Genomic DNA, 23,213 nt, shown 5'->3' with positions numbered 1-23,213 from the left:
ATAAACCAGCCTCTCGTTTCTCTCTCTTGAAGTTAACCAGAGAGAAAAATACAGAGAAAGCCTGAAGTGCAAAGTCCTCTGTCCTGAAGACTTTCCCATGGCAGAAAACTTAAAGGAATCAGCGTTTCCTAGGGATGGGCTATATAGACTTAAAAATATATCACAATATTTTATGGTATTTTTTGCGGTAACAGTATAAATGCTGATATAAAAATGGTAACATTCAACAGTATCTTTTTGGCCACAAGTCACATCAGCATACAGTCTTGAGAGCCATACAAACACAAACGTTGATCCAGAATAAGTAAAACTTAATCCTGACCATCATCAAATACTAAACTAAATAAGTAGGATAAAAAATAGAATATCAATTTGAATAATTTTAATAACAAATGAAAATTCCAGTGAAAACGCAAACACCAATACTCACAGGATTCATAACCTAACCTCCACATTCTGCTGTGCTTTTTCTTGTTCTACGTGTGAGATGCCCATGCTGCGGCATGTGAAAACATCATCAACGTGCCTTTAAAAAGGTCAGATTGGACAGTTGTAACTTAGTAGTTAAAACAGTGGACTCCTGATCAGGAGGTCATGAGTTCAAGCCCCAGCACTACCAACCTGCCACTGTTGGGCCCTTGAGCAAGGCCCGTAACCCTCAACTGCTCAGTTGTATAAGATGAGATCAAATGTAAGTCGCTCTGGATAAGGGCGTCTGTCAAATGCCATAAGTTTAACTATATCATCAGTTTCACAGGATGACAAATTTTCATCATAGGAGAAATTATACCGGTATATCATGCATCTGCCTCTGACCGTTACAATGCACAGAACCTAGAGACTCCTTCTAAGAATTTAAATAAACTTTCCCTTACCATATCAATTATAAACATTTACATTTCTCACAAACCATGTTTTTAATCTGCACATTAGTCAGCTTAGATTATGTGGGGTGATAATGATAATACATTAGAACAAGCATGTTAATATAAACGTGTGAGTAGAATTATAGCCAGAATTATTGTGCAAGCTGCTTTTGTTGGAAATGAATCAACACTTTATGACCAAACAGTTTGATAATTCAAACAGTGCTGTGGTGTAACAGTTTCTAAATACAGTGCTGAGTTCAAATCCCATCACATCCAGAGAGCCACTGCTGGGCCTTTGAACAAATCCTCAACTGCTCAGCGCTTCTCTTGGCTTGAATTCTGCCTGAGTTGTAAGTCTGCCAAACGAATAAATGTAAATATGTTTACGAAGTAGTCCTCCTTATGGATTATAAAGCACCATATGTTGAGGAAACGTTTTATTTACTTTGACGTAGGTTGGGTAAAACGTACATGTCGTGCACATGCCTTCTGAGTAAATAGTTCCTTGGAGCCTTTAGATAATTATCGAGTAAAGAATGTATATCTGGCAGCTATCTGGGTTGAGATGTGTTGGTGTGGCAAAGTGCCTCGTGGCTGGATTTATAAAGAAAGGAGGCTGTATTGGCCACAGTTCAGCTGACACACTAACGCACCTGAGTCAGCCTGTAGGGTTGTCCGTTAAAATCCCAGGACTGCCAGAGAACCACTTTTATTCCAATGTGAATAGAAACAAATGGAGAGATGAATGTGGTCTAATTAACCGAAAATTGCCTGTCTTTTATACCGATTGTGCCTCTGACTTATTCAAGCAGCCAGCAATGCCGTATGTCATGATAGTCACGATGATGGAGGCGTCTGTGTAGGCCAGTCCTATTTTAGTCTCACACAGAGATCTGGTAGTGATATAACAACTGTAGGATGCAAAACAGATCAATAGATATTTTTGTAAATCGGTTTTGTGTGATTGGTATTATAACAAGAAAAGGACAAACGGGCCCCATTTCCCTCCTAGACACCCTCACACGTAAGATCCAACACAGATAATAGTGTACATTACACAGATTAGTTACTAATTAAGGACACTATCTGCATACAGGGCAGGTAATTGGGGTGTGATGGAGTGAGGTGATAAACTGCCTTAGTTTCCTAACTGAGGGGATTCTGAACAGCTCCACGTTTGTTGGGTAGATGGTGCACGGCGATAACTATTTACTAGTAGACCAGTCATTTAAAAATAGTAGTTGACTGGTCATCTTTTCCATAGTTAAATAAAGTGGTGGACAAAGTGTTGAGAAATTGTACTTTAGTGGAAAAATAAATAAAACATGAAGCATCCAGCCAAATTTATTCAAGTGAAAGTACAAAAGTTGTGTCTCAAATATTAAAGGGTAAATGTTTTAAACTGATGCCATGTTATCATGTGAAAACGAACTGTTATCTAAAACCGTTGGATGTTTTTTGTTCTACAGCGTGTCCCAAAAGTCTCCATACGTAGGGGATTATTTAGGCCAGGACCATGTCAGTTGTGTCTTCGACAGTGGATGTTCGTGGACGTCCACTTCTCGGTTGGTCCGTAACACTTCCAGTCTTCTTGAATTTGTTAAATTTGGCAACAGGGTCGTGTGTGATGTGCTTACCATGTTTCCTGTTAAATTCCATCGCAACCTTGCGGCAGCTTCCTGATCCAGCCATGAGAATGATTTCAATATGTTCTTCATTTGTCAAAGGCATTCTTAAGGGCTATCTTAAAAAAATAAAATAAATAAACAATAATTTTATATACACACACACACTATATATATATATATATATATATATATATATATATATATATATACACACACACACACACACACTATGTATGAAACATTTTGGAAGGATTTCCCTGTGTATCGAGACTTTTGGGACACTCTGTATATCAACTGTTTTATTTAGCCTGAATATATCATTCAGTCTCTGTAAGCCTGCAATATTTACCATGAGCTCCAATTTGATTCGCTGCTCAGCCAGTTATGATAGCTACTTCTCCTCTGTTAGGGGCAGTGGTGGCTTGACGGTTAAAGCTCTGGGTTGCTGCTCGGAAGGTCAGGGGTTCGGGCCCTGGCACTGCTGGGTTGCCACTGTTGGGCCCTTGAGCAAGGCTCTTAACCCTCTCTGCTCCAGAGGCGCTGTATCATGGCTGACCCTGTGCTCTGACCCCAACCTCCTAACATGCTGGGATATGCAAAGAAAAAAAAAAGAATTTCACTGTGCTGTAATGTATATGTGACTAATAAATAAATAAAGATGATAATGATATCATTATCATTATTACTGGAATGGATGCTCGTCTGACCTGGCATTAGCAGCAAAAACAGGCAAACTAAGTCAATTATATTAGGTTAATGTTGGCAAATTATTGCAACTTACTTGCCAAATGTTGTATGGCGAGTGTAGTCACCAGTTTGCTGTGATATGACAAGTGTACAGTCATTGGCCAGATTAGGGAAGAAGAGACCTTTGGCATTTGTAATGAGTACTTTTGAAAGTCTAAATAAAAATGTAAGGAGAAATGGAAATTTGGAAATGTAACTTTTCTTTTGGAAATGAGTACCAGTATTCAATTTTAATAATACTCAAGTGAAGTATGAAAATGCCAAAATAATACATACTTATAGTAACGAAGTACAATTGTAGTCAAAAACAGTCTTCTCTATTTTTATCTATATAATATATTTAATGTATTATTATCGTTATTTTTAAAAACATTCATGTTTCTTTGCTTTTGCTTGCCATTGCTCAACAGTTTGATACAAGCCTTCAGATACAATACCGATATAGAAATAACTGTTTTTGGGTTGTATTCACTTGTGTTTTAAATATTTTTCTTTGCTTCAGTTATGTTAAAGTCTCTTCATTCCATCTGTAGACCAACACGCCATTTTTACATCACCAGGAAAGCTGGCGAGCATGCCCAATCCTTAAAGCAAACCCCGGATCACCATTTTTATGAGTTTAGAGCCTGGTTCCCAGGACTGCACCCAGATTTAAAACAGCTTTCACACTTGACCGACCTCTGGATGCAAATGTCTTTGGGTCATTGTTTCAAGCATGAACACAACCCAAGCCAAATCTAGAAGTACTGAGCATTCAGGAGCTGTCTGTTTGCGTTTTCCCAGCCAGGCTGATTGCAGTGCGTTCAGGCTAATCAGCATGAGCCGTGTGTTGACCCGGGACAACGGCGAGGGTCGTTGCTTGCTGGTTATTTCTGCTGATGAGCATTTACTCCAGCTTTTAGAATCAACACTGACACCGTTGTCCAATTCTGAAACCTAAATAACACATTTATTCTTTCTTTGGCGTCTTGCTTTATGCGCGTGATGATTCTTCTCCGCTCTGTAATACAAACTCCAAAAAAAGACTTCATAAATAAAAATGTCACGAGGTTTCTCTCGAGATTTCGCCCGTTCTAATATTGACAAAATTGTGACAATATAATGAGTGGAGGGATGAACAGAAACAAAGCCCCAGACGAAAGCATGAAAGTCTCCTTTATTTAGGTTATGTATTTAAACTCTAATTATTTAAAGTAAAAAAAAACAACTATCTAATATTCTATGCACAAAACACCAACATGATGATAACATACTGATCTCAGAGCATATAATACTAACAGGCAGCACACATTGCTTGGAAAAATCACATTTCCTTGTTACTGTTTACATATAAACATATAAGAGTTTTAATGTTTTCATCAGCCATATGCTGATAATTCATTATACACTATCTATGGAATAAAACATGACAGGATGTGCTAGGAATATAATGATGGGGTGGTGTGTCGCGTGATAAATATGAGACAAGCTGTACCCTACTTTTGATCTGCTTATGGTTCCATTTCATTTTGTCGAACATTCATGAAACAACGTTACTTCCTGTTATCCCTCACGTTCTAACAGCTATAAACAGTCGTTCTCTTAACAGCCTGTGTCCTTTACCTCTGTTGAAGTTAATAAGAGAAAAGAAATACAGCTAGAGTAAAAAACACAATGCCGTCCTGCGTTACAGCTTTAGCTTTGAGTTTTACAAAGCATTGACTGACGCTAGAGACTCCTTCCAAAATAAACAAAAATACACACATTAAAAAAAAAAAATAAAAATCGGTGTATGCTATACTATGATAACATATTGGAACAAGTGCATTAATTATAAAGCTTGCAGCCGGAATTACTGTCAGGAAAAAAAAATCAGTCCGATCAGAATCGACATCATTTCCATTTCCATTTATTCATTTAGCAGACCCTTTTGTCCAAAGCGACTTACACATGAGGAAATGAAATCACAGTGGTATAAATTGTGATGCTCAACTTACAATATTGTTATCACAGTGATGGTAAAGTATCATGACTAAGCCTGCATTCTCTTCTCTTCCCATCATATGTGATTCTCCTTGCTGGATAAGAGTTCAGTTAAAGTCCCCATGAAATCAGAATGGAAATCGTGTGGCGTTTAGTATGAATATGTCCGCTTTAAGGTTATCTATAAGCTAATGCGCGCACGGAACAAAGACAAAATCTGCATTTAGAAGATATATGCATTCAAAATTTACACTCTCTGTCTACCACCAATACGGCCAAACAGTTTTGATGATATCATTGTGCACTTCAGCTTCTCATCAGCTTTTCTGTCCAATCAAATGCTCTCTAGTATCTGAAGTGTCCCGCCCCCAGTGTTATAAATATCCATGGGACTAACCGTCAAGTACGACTTAGCCTGGGCTGTGAGGTAAGCTAAAGGCTATTGGTTATTTAAAACAAGGGGAGGAGCCACTCAATATGTCCCGCCCTGACTTCCTGTTTTCAGTGGAAATTACGTCAACACATCGAATAACACACAGGGGCTTTAAAGCCTGAAAATAGTCATGAAGCAGTGTAGCATGAGTAGTCCCTTATACACTCTTCTGATAAAATATTAACCATAATAATAATGACACATATATACATCGCTGTTTTCATGAAGTAATTATAATATTGCATTTCCTGGTTTTCTTTATTTCTACCATACATTTGTGCTCTAGACCTTTTATAGAGCATTAGTCTTCTGTAGATCTGATCATTTATTAGAAGTGTTATCGAGCGCGAGAAGGTTCCCTATATCCTGAGGCCAAGTCAATACGTGTAGACTGACTAGTAAGCATAAGGAGCACATCAAGCAGAAAATTAAACACCTGCACATGGATTAAAGTTCTCCATCACCACGGCACATTTCTGTTATATTGATCATCTGGAGGTCGTTTTCTTTTAGATCGACGAAGCTTATATTTCCAAAAAGAGTTTTACAAGGAGCAGCTCAGTACAAATACAGCCAGAGATATTTCTTCGTAAAGTTGCTTTCATGTTAGTTTTAACATTTTTTTTTTTGCAATAAATCTTCACACAGCCCATTTGTACTTTTTTCTAATTTCATATTTATACTTCTACATTGTTAGGGTGGAGTCTTCCCTACTGGGAAGTCATAATTACAACGTCCGGTGCGTTCAGGTCACTGTGGCTGGAGTAGGATAGCACTGTAAATGGTCTGCACTTGAATAGCGCTTTTTTAACCTTTGCGGTTCTCCAAAGTGCTTTACATTGTTTCTCATTCACCCGTTCTCACACACACACACACACACACACACACACACACACACACACACACACTCCAGTGGTAGCAGAGCTGCCATGCAAGGCGCTCGCCTGCCGTCGGGAGCAACTTGGGGTTCAGAGTCATTTATCATTTCATATTATATTGTAATCATACAATGCACACAATGTATTTTAGCTTGTTTTATTGTACATAAAAAAAGTCTGACAATAACTCTCTGCATATACCAAACGCTTAATAACTGAAATCAGCTTCTGAGACGAGTAAACGTTCAATTTCAACAAGTTTACCGTCCACTCCAGATGTTGCGTACATTGATTCCAATATGTTTTCTTACCGACACGCCCCCCAACTCGGAAAATCCTAGGCATGGGTATCGTTAAGGTTTAAACTACTCTTACGGATACTGCTTATCGATAACGGTACTTTAACAGTATTCTTAACGGTACTTTTGTGTTATGATTTTTTTTTTTATGAAAAAAGAAACAAATTGAGAACAGAATTAACATTGCTTTATGTATTATTATTATTATTATTATTATTATTATTTTTTTTTTTTATAAAATAAGTTGATTATTATACATGTATTTGTAAATGCACCAGTGTGAAGGTATTTTTAAAAAAAAGATTTTTAAGATTTTATATGTAAAGTATCAAAGTTTCATATAATATAAAGTTTCATTTGTAAAGTAACTGAAAGTGATGTGCATTTATTAGCCTAAATGTTTACGTACTGATTTATTGCTTGATTTGGGATTTTAAAATCAAGTAGAAAATATGTTGTATGCGTCATGTCGTTTCACCCGAATGAAATCAACGTCATTTTACCGGAAGGTAAGCAAAGCAATTGGGGCGATTTGACATTTTATTTTAAACGGCGTGAACAACGTCGATTCAGCATGACTTTAATGAGCATAAAGATGTCGGAGATGAACGGCGTTTCGATGCCGCGAGAGACCTCGGTTATGCGATGATTATACATCATTGTTATTTGGGAAGGCTGCTGACGTAGCTGGGGAACCAGAGACGAGCTAGCTAGGCGGTGGAAAACTTTGCACGTAACGCACTTTCGAAAGACGCTTTAACAGATTGTTTGTGTTTCTGCCCTTACAAGCACACATCCTGTTGCACTTGTGGCAACGAGCATTGTCTGCATGCATCAACTCTAGTGAAGTGTGAACACACTGTTGAACGTTTGGTTCTTTCGCCATCGTCACTTGTTGCATGTGCCAGACGGCCGCCGCGCACGAGAGATCTCACTTCTGGATTGCGAATAATGAAAATGCAATTTTCGTTAATATTCTTGCATATTATATTAATTATATAAAAATATGTGCATACTGGATTATATTAATTAATATTATCGCAAATTATAGATGTGTAAATAACGTTTATTTAGTAATAATAAATAGGAAATATATTTTCTTAATTTCTCCGGTACCGAAAAAAGAACCGATAGCGTCAGAGCTTATCGATACTACGGTCTTTCGTAATTTAGCACCGGGGCCAGTTTAATCCCGGTGTTCGGTTCCCATCCCTGGAAAATCCAGAGCTTCCCACTTGGAATTACGGCTTTGTTGTGGCATCCATGTGCGTTCAACTTGTGTACGATCTTTCTGACATGACTTAAATGCACTAATATCCATCAACCAGAATTTATTTATTTATTTATTTTTGCTTTTTGGCTTGTGTAATTATGTGTAGTGTGAAACCAAACCAAATCAGCAAACGAACACAAAATAAAAATTTAGCGTTGATTTAAACTTGGGAAATGTATCAGTAGGTGAACATGCTCTAGGTATAATCGGCTCTGCTATCTCTATAGCATTGCTCACTCCTTTAGCACACTCCTGCTAAGATTTATGAGCAGGAATCTTTAAAAAATACTGCAGTGGTTGTGTTCATGTCCCTAAGAAGAAGCATGTGTTGGCCTTCATCCTCACTCCTCTCAGGCTCGTAGCTGCTGTTTGAATGAGGACACTAATTAGTGGGTGGGAACTGGCCATGTCCATGTCCATTTGTCTTTATTTGGGAGAGAAATGAGGGTAGTAAAATGTATTCTAAAATACAGTAGAAGGAAAATCAATAACAGTAGAAGCAGCATGTCTTTTATTACTTTTGAAGCTCAGTAAAAGTACTTTGTAATAAGTGGCAGGTGTGATACTGGAAAGAAAAAAGTAAAGGTCACCGATGTGTGAAAATGAATTTCAGTTTTATATATGAAATAAATTAGAAACACGTATTCTCAGGTCAAAGACAAAATATTTGCTTATTGTTAGAAAAAAAAAATCAGTAAGTGTAATAACTAGAGATGCACAGATACTAAATTTCTCAGCCGATACCAATAGTTCTTCCTTTTATGCCTTCTTTTAAATGAATAATAATTAATTCCACAATTCTGAAGGAAATGCAAATAAAAACTTAAAAAAAAACTTAAAAAACTTTATTCTCTCCATTTCAACATGTTGTTTCACAGTAACTGGTCTCATAAACACAAAACACATTACTCTAATTAACATTAACACATGAACTGCATTCTGAAGATTTAAGGAAGATTTCCTAACTTATTGAATGTTATTAATTCATATTATCAGAATTAATTCACTGAATACTAAAAACCTCCTGTTAGGCTTCACATTCACTCACCACAAACACAAGCATTTCTACTTCATCAATGAACATCAAACTGGTAATATATAATATCAACTTTTTTATATATTAACATTAACTAGATATGAAATATACTACTCTACAAATATATTTTTCTGTGCAATATATACTTTTTTGTCACCTCATCTTCATTTAAATCTTTCGTCAGTGTACTGGCGCTTTAAAAAAAAAAAAAATTAGATTCGACTCCCACTTCACTGCTGCAGCGTCCGGTGTAAAATTTTAGCGGTGCAGAGTTTACAGAGATTACAAACTGCAGTTTTGTCGTTATTCCACACAAGAGACATCATCTTTACACACAGCACGAATTCGCTGTTTTCCCGCCCTCTTTTGATTGACAGGATATAATCAGCCCTGATCATCGGTTGTTTTTAAAGTAACGTGAAAAATTGCCTTTATCAGCCGATACCGATTACTGGCCGATACATCGGTGCATCTCTAGTAATAACCATAAAAATCATAATCATAATAGTTTGTTTTTTTTAAAACAGTGGTGTTAGAATTGTAATGTGGGTTATTATTCTGTATGACAAGTTTGCATTTCATTTGAAATTGTCTCGTTGGCAGTCATATAATATTTATGCAAAATATGCAAATGTTCTTTGGACAAGAAAAATTAGTATTTGTTCCATGTAGCTGTGTGTAGAATGAGACAGGAGGATATTTTTACTTTAAATCCCTCACCATTTCAGTTTTCTGTATGATGATATCAAGCGAAGAAAACACGAAGGGCTGGGGAGGGGGTGGGGTTGGAACGTGATTAGAAAGCTTCCTCTGTTTTACCCATTTTGCTGAAACCATTAACGCAGCGAGTTTTTTTTCCCCCCGCACCGGCTCATTGGAAATGCAAATGATGCAGGACGAATAAAGAATGCGAGTCTTATTAGCACCTGGCCAAGGCCCCGAGCCAGCGAGCACGATTAGGAATGCGCAGGAGCATTCAGGGAAAGAGTCAGCCGTTGACAGGGGGACTGAAGGACACTGTGTTTAAAAGTCAGCCAGCTCGCGTCGGCTTGGCTTGAGCAATCCCGAGACCTCAGCACACACAGTCTCAAACATTAAGCGTGTACGGTCCGGATGTGAATATAGCGCCAAGCCTGTGGTTTGAGATTACTGATATTATTGATTAGCTGCTGTTTGCCGACTGTCTGAAGCCTTCTTTCTGAAAAGCTTGGCAGCTTGTGTCACGCTGTAAACAAAAGACCGGTGTGTCGTGGGATTTGCACTCTTTACCCTAAGGCCTGAGAGTGTTTGAGAAGAGTTCTTATTAGAATACATTTGAACAAGTAACGGCTAAAAATGGAAAGAAAGAAAAAAGTATAATTTGGGACGGTATTGTAGCATGTTCGTTAACTAGCTATACGACTGTTTGCTATTTAGCTAATTAGCAGTTAGCAGTATAGCAGTCTGGATGATTCACCCGTAACTAAATCCTACCAGAATCCATAGCAACTGTAACGGAACATGATGAATAAAAGTTGTGCTTGCGCATCTCAGAAAAGTCGAGCTTTACCTCCTGTCTGCTGAAGGTTCTGACACTGGAGACTCCTTCCAGAAATACATGCCTCACAGAAAACTTCACCACATCAACAATTTCAGAAGTCTTGAAACTTGTCTGCAATATGAGCCTCTGTGTGAAGTTGTTAATATAGACACGATAACGTATTAGAATGAGCGTATTAATGTTAGCCTGGAATTACTGTGCAGTTACAGAAAAACAAAAATAATAACTGCCCGAGTTGAATACTGTGCATATTGTCCTGTTTTAGTACTTACTGTACTGTCTTGTGTTGTTTGCATACTTTGCACGTGCACTTTACCTAAAAATGCGTAGGTCTTATTTAGTTCTGTGTCGTCTCATGTGGTAGTGTGTTGTTTTCTGTAGCACCATGGTCCTGGAGGAACGTTGTTTCGTTTCTCTATGTACTGTACCAGCTGTATATGGTTGGAATGACAATAAAGCCACTTGACACACTTGAGCTCAAAAAAAAAAAAAAATCTGGTTTATGCCACACCCGCTTTATGTTTAAGACTGACTACAGATCGCGTTATGGATATTTGGAGCACTACGTTTAAAAATGGATATGGATTCAGATCACGAATAAAGACATGATCATGTTTGTCATTTATTCCGAGAGCTCGGTGAGTTTGCTCGAGTGTGAAAACTGTGTTCGTACCGAAGTGTGTTCTCTACTCCAACTAAAAACAGTGCTCTAGTGTGGAAGAAAGCGATGCAACTAAAAATATCATATCACGACACTTCTACAATACATGTTATATCATGATATATGGCTTCGCTTATAAAACAGTAGTGTTGCATTTAAAAAAGAAGACCCCCCCCCCCATATTTATACAGTGCCCTCCACTAATATTAGCACACTTGGTAAATATGAGTAAAGAAGGCTGTGAAAATTTGTTTATTGTTGAACCTTTTGAACTTTTGTTCAAAAAATGTACAAAAATACTCTGCGCTCATGGATATTAAACTATTGCAAACAAAACACAGGTTTACTGACTATGGCCAGAGCCATATCGCCCTGCATATCTCTAGCCTTGTTTCCCACTGAAGCTAAGCAGGTTTGAGCCTGGCCAGAATATGGATGGGAGACCTCTAGGGGAAAACTTAGGTTGCTGCTGGAAGTGGTATTAGTGAGGCCAGCAGGGGGCGCTCACCCTGTGGTCTTTGTGGGTCCTAATGCCCCAGTGCAGTGACGGGGACACTATACTGTAAAAACAGATGGTCTTTCAGATGAGACGTTAAACTGAGGTCCTGACTCTTTGAGGTCATTAAAAATCCCAGGACACTTCTTTTAAAGTGTAAGGGTATAACGAAATTCTCTATCATCCCCTAATAATCCCCATCTCTGAATTGGCTACATCACACTCCCCTCTCCACTAATAGCTGGTGTGTGGTGGGTGTTCTGGCGCACTATGGTGCACATCATCCAGGTGGATGCTACACTAGTGGTGGTTGAGGAGATTTACCCCCCATACAATGTAAAGCACTTTGAGTGTCTAGAAAAGCGCTATATCAGTGTAAGGAATTATTATTGTTTATCCAAAATATAGGTGTGCCACAATTATTGGCACCCCTGTGAATTCATATGAGAAAAATATATTTGAAGCGGTGGGGGGTGGGATTCCTGTCATGATTCCCAAAGCAGTTAAAAAAAAATGAAGCTGTGATCATTAGCGATTCACAGAGGAGAAAGAGAGAAAACCCGTGCATTTTGATTTCATTGGGAGTATCACCATGCGCTCCCACTGGAGTTCGCATTTCACTCAGCATGAACAATGACCCTGATCCGCTGGAGAAGACCTGAGGGAGCTCACATGACTCTCCATTCTGGCTCTGTAGAGAACAGGACAAGGCCTTGCGTTATTATAATTGCTAGAGGAATGGGGGGGAGGGTGGAGAGTCAGGGCGGAGGTGAATGAAAATGAGACAGGAAGCCGTCCACACCGTTCAGTCTCGCAGAACGGATTAATGAGTTTGACCTGAGGATCTCGGTGAGGTCAGGAACATGTGGAGCAAGCAGAGAGCACAGGCAGTGTTTAGTGTCTTGTGAGCTTGTTTATTTCAGGCAAAAAATTACTATATACACACGTGGCATCACCAAGTAAAGCATAGATTTTGGACAGTACTGTGTGATGTGATTGTGGAGGGAGTGTTAGCGGTTAGACATGTAACTGTGTGAAAATTTTATATCACAATTATCGTGACCAAAACTGTCACGGTATTGTTAAAATGTGCTGAAAATGTACCGAAAATACTGAAATCATTTAAACAGGTTTTATTTTGACTATAAAGTGATGGGATGGTTGTCTTAGGCATGCTGCGATAGTCAGTGTTCCTGGTGTTTTACGCTGTTCAGCCGCACACAGATTACATCACATCAACGCCGCGGCACTGCCCCCACTGTCGTTTTGCTTTTTTGTAGTAATAAATTCATTTAGTTCAGTTAGAGTACATGGCGGAAGGCAGTGACGGCGCTCAGGAGACTTTCCGACCTTCCAAATCTGGACCAAATCTGAAGTGTGGTCATATTTTGGATTTTATACAAATTCTGAGGGAATCTTAATAGAAGATGGTAACCCTGTCTGCAGAGCCTGGCAGAAGAAAGTTGCTGCGAAAGTGGGCTTTGGCGCTTTTGCCTCTTTTCCCCCTCGCTTTTAAATCGCTTATGAATGCCCGTGCGGCCATGCGCATTCGTTCTTGCTTTCGAATTAGAGGCAGTTCGGGGGCAGAAATAGCTTGAATGGTGGGTTCAATATTATTCTTAATGAAAAATACAACAAAACAGTACAATGACAAACTCGCTTATATTAAACCAAATCTTCTGCCATCATCTTGTCAGTCAGTTTACTTCACTCTTCCCGTCAGTCCGCTCGCCTCTCTCTTCCCGTCAGTCCGCTCGCCTCTCTCTTCCCGTCAGTCCGCTCGCCTCTCTCTTCCCGTCAGTCCGCTCGCCTGAATCTTCCCGTCAGTCCGCTCACCTCGCTCTTCCCATCAGTCCGCTCGCCTCTCTCTTCCCGTCAGTCAGCTCGCCTCGCTCTTCCCGTCAGTCCGCTCGCCTCGCTCTTCCCGTCAGTCCGCTCGCCTCGCTCTTCCCATCAGTCAGCTCGCATCTTCCCTTCACAAAAAAAAAAAACTCTGTGAAATCCTATACGGACTGAAATAGTACACAAATGTGTACATTTGTTATTATTAGTCTTAACTACAGCTTGTATGCGTTTCCTTCTCCAGCCAAGGTGAGCGCACACACACAGCATTTAGTCTGTTTGAATCGAACCCTAGTGCGTTTTTCGCCTCTGCCTTTTTTTTTTTTTTTAAGGCAAGAACTCAGCAGTCACACTTGGGTGCGTAACAAAACAACAGGTCCGTAAAAGTTTGATCGAGGTGCTCTCTCTGAACTCTAGTGCAGTTTGATTGCAGCAAGAAAGTGATTGCTCAATCAAAATGGTTTTATTTTGTTTGTTTTTTTAGGCGGGGGTTCTTTTAATTATGTCCAACGTGAGGACAAACCGGATGATCCGCAAGTATCGATTTCGCTTTAATCCAGACACTGGTGTGCACGAGACATCAGTGTGTGTTTATAAGGGATTATTAGAATTTGTTGGCTGTATTAGTTACAGTTACAGCTGATTAGGCGCAGAGTGTTCACATGAAACATGAAATTTAAACTGAAGTGTGGCTACAGGTCTGCTCATGCCTGTGTATATATTATGAGTCTGGAAACTTCAAATACACACCACATCAAATATTAATGGGAATTTTGTGCATTGGGAGGTGAGTGGTAGACTTTGTTGGCCTCATTAGTTGCTTTTGACCTGAGGCAGAGCAGTGGGAAGTTTAACACGACTCCTGTATGTGTCTTAGATGTTCGAGCTGTCAATGTTTCGCCAAAAACAGTAGTTTAGTCAGTGGTCAGTGTGTCTGAGCATGCATTATGTACAGGGGAATGGTGGTGTTAATGTTGTTTGGAGTAAAGGTAGGGCACGCATAGTGGGGTAGGGTGCCTCCAGCTAGTATGTTTAATGAGAGCACATGCTTGTTGCAGATCCTTTTAAACTTTTGAATATTCTTCTGAATACTATCTTGCGCATTCAGGCATCCTGTAACAGCTGAATGTTAAGGACGTTGAACAGTACTGTGTATAAGAACTTCTCCGTAGTTATGTTTTCCTGGAAATTTATACACCCTTCCTTCTGTACACAGTGAATGTTCATTTTTCCAGTGTGCCTGAAATGGTTTGTTTCTGTGGCAATTTCTATAACATTGATTGCAAACCTGTAGTCAGAAATCTGTCAAAAAGCTAAACACCAGGGGCAAGCAGACCTTTCCTACCCCTCCTTGCTAGCTAGCATGCTTTAGTTTGCTTGCGTTCATTTCCAGAGAATTGGAAAAACTTCGTGACTATACAGTATTACTGTTTGTTTTGAACCCTATTTTGTTGTTTTTTCTTTAGAGATGGGCACAGATCTGCCTGGCCCGGTAACCATGGCAGGTTCTGTTGTGGGTTCAGGGCAGGTGAGAATGGGGGGCAACATGCCAGGACGAGGGGGCAAGAGGAGATCAACGGGGTAAGTAAACTGTCTCTTACATTTTGAGCTCATTACCAATGGTGATGCCTTGATGCGTGTTGAGCTGACTCACCCGAACTGATTAGACATCCGTGATTCGGAATGAACGTGCTGCAGTTATATTATATCATGATTATTTCATTTCAAGCAAATCGATTGGCTCTTACATTTCTACTTGGAGGCCTTTCTGTCAAATGTCATATATTATATTGGTCATCCCATTATTTAATATGTCATATACGTATAAGTACAGGTCGTGAGATTGCTTACTGGTCCAATATCAAGCTAGCTATTATCCATACCTGTGGTCTGTGTGGCCTCTGAGAGAAATCCAGTGCTCCTGGCACTCATTTTAGTTTACACTGTAAATCCACATAGTTACAGGATGCAGCCATTTTCTCAGATTCTGCTGGCCGTGGACACTAAAAGCTCCCTTCTACTTTATTTAACATCCTTAATCGAATCACAGTGAACTGCTCCGTCTTGTTGGATCTCAGTGGCTGTAAATCTCATCAGCACCAGCTAGGGCTAAACACTTCATTCCTTTAAGCCTACACTGTAAAAAAAAAATTGGGCTGGATTTACTCAAAATAAAATAAAAAAACAAATCGGGGCATCTATTTGCATCAAGTTTTTGAGTAATTATTATTAAGTAAACCTATTTTTGTTTGACTTATTAGACATTAGACTATACATGTTTTCAACTTTAAGTTTTAAGTAATGCCAACTCAGTTTATTCCATTTACAGACCATAGTTTTAAATTAAGAATACATTATTTATTTTGTCTGGTGGAACTATTGGAACGTCAAGGCCAATTCGTTTTGTTCTTGCTGTAGACCGAAGACATTTGGGTTTGAGATCAGAAGATGAATATGAGAAGAGAGATTAGAATTTCAGCTTTTATTTATGTGTATTTATATAATGGAAAATAAATTAATTACAATAATTATCATTTATGAGACCTTAATGTCATGATTAATACCTTCAGGTAAAAGGGCTACACGAAATCATACCCTGATCAAAGAACGCATTGAGCAAGTAATTAATCCAAATGATAACAAACAACAGAAACTAAAGCTAAATTCTCAACAGCATAACTCACAGACATGAAGTATGAGAAGCAGACGTATATTATTCACACAGTCAATGGTGTATTACGATAACATTGAGCCTGGAGAGAAATCACAGATTAAACTAATCTAATTTACTTGCAGTACAAGAACTATGTAACTAATATAATTATATAAAACATTTTGCATCAGCATGGTATATTAAGCGACCTTTAAAGCATTATAACGTCAGTTTGTTCATAACAAAGATTCCTACCTTTCAATGCTGTTGGCTTCTCAGTGACGAAGAACGTAGGCTTTGTCACCGGGTTGCGTTCTTATTTCCTTCTTTCTTTTTAAAGTGTCGTGACGGACCTCAGACATGTGTACTTTGTGAACTTTCTCGTGCAGTCTTTCAAAAGTTCCAAAAGACCTCAAACTCCTTAAAATAGCACCGTCAGAACGCAGCCATGATGGCCTGTTTCACAAACTCCGACTCAGAAATGCGTTTCCCACAAACTCTACCAGCCAAATCTAATGGTGGCTTTTTAAAGTAAATATACTTTCAAATTCATCAGTGTTTCACAAACGCACAGATTGTAAACACTTTGTGTAGTTTACTCAGTATTATGTTACATTTTTAATAATTAAAAGTGTGTTTTAAAACTAATGCACATTAAGTAAGGTACTCAATATATCAAAGTAAATTAACGTACATTAATTTGTTATTAATTGTTGAAAATGATAAAATAATTTTGTGTTAAAATGACAACCCTACTGAATCAATTTCATCAGTGTAAGCTATTTAGTCATAGTCAATTTCTACCTGCTGTCCAAGCTTCTCCTATTGTGTGACAGCTTCCAATCCAAGAGGATGAGATGTGTGTGTGTGTGTGTGTGTGTCTGCATATATATATATATATATATATATATATATATATATATATATATATATATATATATATATATATATATATATAATTTATGTTATAGTATTCATGCATTATTTTTTATGAATGTTAAACTACAGTCCTAAATTAATAATAAGAACTCCCTTTCACTACACCTTGTGGTTTCTGTTACTCACTGCCTTTAGGAATATTATTTTACTGATGTTTACGTTTGATTATAATGCTTTAATTAGACATTACATATCTTACTCGCGCTCCCACTCTGTATCTGCTCGTCTACACTGCACGTGATCAGCAACGCGGCCTCGTTTCTAACACATCACTTCCGTTATAATAAACGACAGAAGTTACACTGCAAGTGCGCACATACAGCATATAATGACAATAAACTTAAATTAAACTAAACCTTTTTAAGCAGCTTGCACCAGTTTCCCCTGCCCCTTACACACAGTGGAGCATTTTGGATACAAACATAAGTTTGTCCTCATGCATCAGTTTGATTTCCACGGTGTTCGTGGAATTCTCCCCTTAAAGGACTTGGAGGTTACACACTTTCTTCCTTTCTTCATGACTATTTCGCCTCTGTCTGATGGTGACTGAGGTCATGTTGGGAATAAAAGGTAACGCTGACAGAAAGTAAACTGAAGAAAGTCATTGCCCGTGAATCTGGGTGTCTGCTAATGCTAGCGTGCGTATGACGTCATGCGCCGTCGCCTAGAAGCGGCTTACACTTCCGGTTAGTAAAAAACCCCCAAAAACGCTAGTGGTATATTTGAGATGATATGATATTACCTTTCTAAAATCCACACACTAGACGGTAGTGCGGAGTGCATAGTGTAAGTGTACAGTACTTCATTTGGGACACAAATTTATTATTAACTCTCCGAAGTGTGTTTTCGGAACAGAAATAACGTAATGAGTAAACATGCCCCGTGACGCGCGCAGACCAACTAATCGATAATGAGATTTTCATAATCGATTAGTTGTTGCAGCTATATATATACTAACAGATGACTGCATAGTGACTGGATTACATATAATGGAGATTGAAGTGTTGGGCAATAAAACAACTTGATTTGTATCAGGGTAAAGTTGTCCTTAGGGTATTCAACATAAATAAAGTTTTAACACCTAACTTACACTGAAATAGCCAACAGATGCAGCCTGATCATGCACATAAGGTTGGCATAAATCCAGCCGATCAGGCTGCACTCTACTGAAATGCAGACCCATTTAGAGGAATGGCAACTTTATGTTGTGTGATGAGGCCTGAGAGAGATATCTTAAGTGTGACCAAGCAAGTGCTTTTATGTGAGAGAGTAAAGGTTGCCGTCCATGATTTTGTTTCACCAATATCAGTGGGAAAATGTGCGATGCCCAAACTGCTAATTTGCTGTTAGGATTAGTGTTGTGTAATTGTAAGGGGAATTTTATAAAGCAGGGGTCAACACCTGGTGGACTGTGGTCTGGCTAACACATTAGTTCAGATATGGGAGACAGCTTGGGTGAGAAAGACGAACAGGCAAAGACGTATTTGTTTGTATCCCACATTAAATTCAAACCAGATTTGCGTCATTCTCAAAATATGGTGACTTTCTGCCCAGCAAACCTTTTTGTTGAATTATGTTTTCATATTGTGTTTGGAAACTGTATTTGTGACTGTAGTTTAATTATTTTTCAAATGAATATATAGTATTCCTGATCGTTAATGTAGTGCCATTACTTTAAGTCACTGGAGTTATTAATTACCATTGGTGTCATAGGCACAGGCTGTTACACTGGTGACAAATTTCAATTAAAGAGGTATTTTCCAAAGCATGCCTACAATAGTAGAGTTTTTTTTATTGCTTGGGGACCCTTAAAGTTATATAGTGATGTATGTTAAATGTTTTTTTTTTTTATTTAAACTATGTCATGAACAATAAGTTAAAGTACAGATTAGTCACCATATTCTAAGAGTGACTCATTTTTCATCTATTCTCCTCAGAGTCCATGGTGCTAGTCAATAGTGCTAACATAAAGCGCTACTGTGAAACAAAACATAACCACTTTAAACCCCCTTATAACCCTCTTATAGCCATATAATAATTATTAATGATAGGCATTCCAGTTGGTTTATGGTGCATGACTGAACGACAAAGTTCAACAAATTTGCAGTGGGTTTAACACACACAGTGTCTTCAGGCTGCTACATTGCCTGTTTTAATGATTTCCACTGAAATAAACAGGTATGTATCAGTCCTGAGTTATTATATCAGGGGTAGTACTAGCCTGAGATACTGGATCAGTATCGGACTGGATGTCCCATCTGGTTCTGGAGTCCAGGAACCTCCATGGCTCTGTGAACCCCCTGGCTCCATGATATATATATATATATATATATATATATATATATATATATATATATATATATATATATATATATATATATATATATATATATATTTTTTTTAATTACTTACAGTGGTGTAAATCAGTTTATTATATATATTATTGAGTCCTTATTACCTATTAGATTCTTTCACTGCTCCCCTTGAATTGAATGAGTTTAATCCTCAATAACTCAAAACAAGAAGACTTATAAATAATGTAAAGTTTGACCTAATGTGTTCTGTCGCTGAAACGTTCGGGAGCTCTATTGCTCCAATAAATAGAAAAAAATAGTATTCTACACATTTTAAATAATGTTTGTGAAATACATCTGTACTCACAGGGTTCGTGGAGTTTGGTTTACCGTTAATGGGCTCCCTAGATGCAGAAACTTTGAGAGTTACTCTTTTTTGCAATCAAAATATGTGCTGTTGACTGATACAACACATGATGATTAGAGAACAGATTGTGTTAAAGCATGTCATCAAAACACCTCTGATGCGATGGACAACTTGGGACCTGGTCTGTTACTGCGAGGATGTCGGTACTGGATTGATATCAGATGATACATGGAGCTGTATACGTTCACCGATCCTCATCACACATCGCGTGATCATAATTTTGATTTGACCCAGTCACGTTCATGAAAGAAAAAAAATCTAAGAATTAATCACACTGCTTCCAGATGATTGATTGCACTTGATCCAATGGATTAATCAGTGTGCAGAGAATTACTCGTACGTAGTTCAATAGTTCATAAGAAGCAAGCAACATTAGGCCTGGGTTTTTAAGCCAACACACATGCTGAGACGACACGCACTGCAAGAGGCCGAGATTGTTGTTTTGCTGTACCATATGGTGTTCAGAATGTCCTGCTCAATCTGAGCAGTTGCTTTTATTCTTATTAATCGCATTAACTCTGAAAACATACTCGTATGCACGCCGTTTCCATGGATACACCACTTCAGTCACCCACATGCTGGCGTCAGTGACACTGTCGTCAGTGGCATGTCTATGGATTAGTGTAAATCAACAGCACACAATATAGAGGTCTCAGTGTTTCACACACAAGTCAATATACAGTCTGTGATGTTAACTCTGATGTACTGAAGAAAGTGTTGTGTGCCATGTTATAGCAATAGTGGACAAGCAGATTATTACTAGTCGCCTGGTCGACAAGTAAGGACAGCATTCAGAAAAAAATAAAGCTCTACTACTTATTGACTTTCAGTCTGTTTTGGGCAAATGCCCCCAAAAGTAGTAAAGAAGGTGAAAAGTTTTTTAAATGCTGAGCTCCTGTGTTAGTGCAGCATGTCGGGATAGCTTGTTTGACCTATGACTCCCAGTGACGTTTTAAAATACAAGCACATAGTCAGTGATATCCATCTATCCATCCATTTTCCATACCGCTTATCCTACACAGGGTCGTGGGGGAGCCTGGAGCCTATCCCAGGGAACTCAGGGCACAAGCTAGGGTACACCCTGGACAGGGTGCCAAGTCATCACAGGGCACAATCGCACAGACGTTCACACACTACCGACAATTTGGAAATGCCAATCCGCCCACAGTGCGTATCTTTGGACTGGGGGTACCGGAGTACCCGGAGGAAACTCCTGACGCATGGGGAGAACATGCAAACTCCACAGCCTCTAGATTGGGAAACTCTACTATAGCACAGCGTGCAAATCCCACCTCTTGCTGCCCTATACACACCGGCTAAGGCACGATCTGGCTGAAGGTAGAACAGTTTTCACACACATGTATGAGGAGCCAAATAAAACCTGCGTCCTCTGAGCATCTTGTTCTTGCATGTTTGGAGACTTTGTTTGATTCAATATGGTGGACAAAGCAGGCCTAGCATCACAGCACCATCTGTCAGACATATGTAAAATAGTTAAATTAACGCAGTGAATAGTTGAACAGACAATGGCTTGATGAGCTGGTGGGCCGGGTGAAAATACTTCACGGGCCGGATCTGGTCTACAGGCTGTAGTTTGGGCGTCAGTAATAGAGGCATGACCTCTGTGTCTGTCAGCCCCAGTGATGGAAGCCTGACTTAAAATTTAAGTATAAATCTAAAACTTGAACACAATTTTAGATTTTTTTTTAACAGAAGTAGGAACATATCTCAAGTACACCCATCAGCCATAACATTAAACCCACTGAGAGGTGAAGTGAGTAACGTTGATTATCTTGTTACACTGGCACCTGTCAAGTGGTGGGATATATTAAGCAGCAATTGAACAGTCAGTTCTCAAAGTTGATGTGTTGAAAGCAGGAAAAATGGGCTAAGGAGCTGAGTGACTTTGACAAGGACCAAATCGTGGTGGTTAGATGACTGGGTCAGAGCATCTCCAAAACAGCAGGTCTTGTGGTGTGTTCCTGGTGTGAAGTGGTTAGTACCTACCAAAAGTGGTCCAAGGAAGGCCAACTGGTGAACCAGCGACAGAGTCATGGGCACCCAAGGTTCTCTGATACACGTGGGTAGTGAAGGCTAGCCCGTTTGGTCTGATCCCACACAAGAGATACTGCAGCACAAATTGCTGAAAAAGTTCATGCTGGCTATAATAGAACATGTAGCGTATCGCAGTTGCTAATAATGGGGCTGCGTAGCCGTAGACGTGTCAGAGTGCCCATACTGACCCCTGTCCACCATCAAAAATGTCTACAATGAAGGATTCGGAATTCGATGGAGTAGGACGCGAAGTTGGAGGCTCCTGCCGATTTTGATTAAAATTGTAATTAATTAGCGCTTTTCGGTGTTAAAACACAGCTGGCTAGTGATAAAGTTTCTACCGAGCCTACCATATCAACACTGAAAGGTACTGTTGTGGAAATGGAGCACGCTCTCTCTGGTTGCACCGATGACATAGTTCACATGAAGACTACTATCGAGTCTCTCACTGCGACTGCAAATTAGTAAATGAATCACATATAAATGAATCATATGTAAATGAATCTCATGAAAATGAATCTATGAAAATGTATCACATGAAAATGTATCACTTGAATATGAATCACTTGAATATGAATCACTTGAATATGAATCACTTGTAAATGAATCACATGTAAATGAATCACATGTAAATGAATAAATAAATTAAAGAGAAAAATGTCTACAATGGGCACATGAGCATCAGAACTGGACCTTGGAGCAATGGAAGAAGGTCTGTTAAATCATATTTTCTTTTACATCATGTGGATGACTGGGTGTGTGTATGTTGCTTACCTGGGGAACAGATGGCACCAGGATGCACTATGGGAAGAAGACAAGCTGATGGAGGCAGTGTGACGCTCTGGGCAAAGTTCTGCTGGGAAACCTTGGGTCCTGGCATTCATGATGATGTTACTTTTTTTGTAATTAACACTTTTATTGATTCACAAGTTAACACAAAGAGACAAACAACATATATAATGAATCAAACTATTTTAACATAAATCCCCACTATAACCCCTCCCCCTACCAACCTCCCACCCCACCCTGGTCCCCCCACAAACACCCCTGTGGTCAATAGAATATAAACTCACATATCCAAAAAAAAAAAAAATTTATAATAAAAAAAATACACACAATTAAAAAAAAGAAAAAGGAAAATACAATAATCAAGTATAATCATAGACTAAACTCTAAATTAT

The 23,213-nt window shown here is 38.8% G+C and overlaps 1 protein-coding gene across 4 annotated transcripts in view; it reads left to right on the top strand.

Moving 5' to 3' along the window:
- arnt2 (aryl-hydrocarbon receptor nuclear translocator 2) overlaps positions 1 to 23,213 on the top strand; it is a 131,847-nt gene that overhangs the window by 2,147 nt on the left and 106,487 nt on the right. For all 4 annotated transcript variants that reach the window (XM_017478303.3, XM_017478302.3, XM_017478301.3 and 1 more), the window contains exon 2: positions 15,131 to 15,245. In XM_017478303.3, the coding sequence (XP_017333792.1) occupies positions 15,131 to 15,245 (115 nt within the window). The remainder of the gene's footprint in view (positions 1 to 15,130; positions 15,246 to 23,213) is intronic.

The sequence above is a fragment of the Ictalurus punctatus genome, chromosome 10, assembly GCF_001660625.3.
Source record: "Ictalurus punctatus breed USDA103 chromosome 10, Coco_2.0, whole genome shotgun sequence".
Classification (NCBI taxonomy): Eukaryota; Metazoa; Chordata; class Actinopteri; order Siluriformes; family Ictaluridae; genus Ictalurus; species Ictalurus punctatus.
This window is presented reverse-complemented; position numbering and strand designations above follow the sequence as displayed.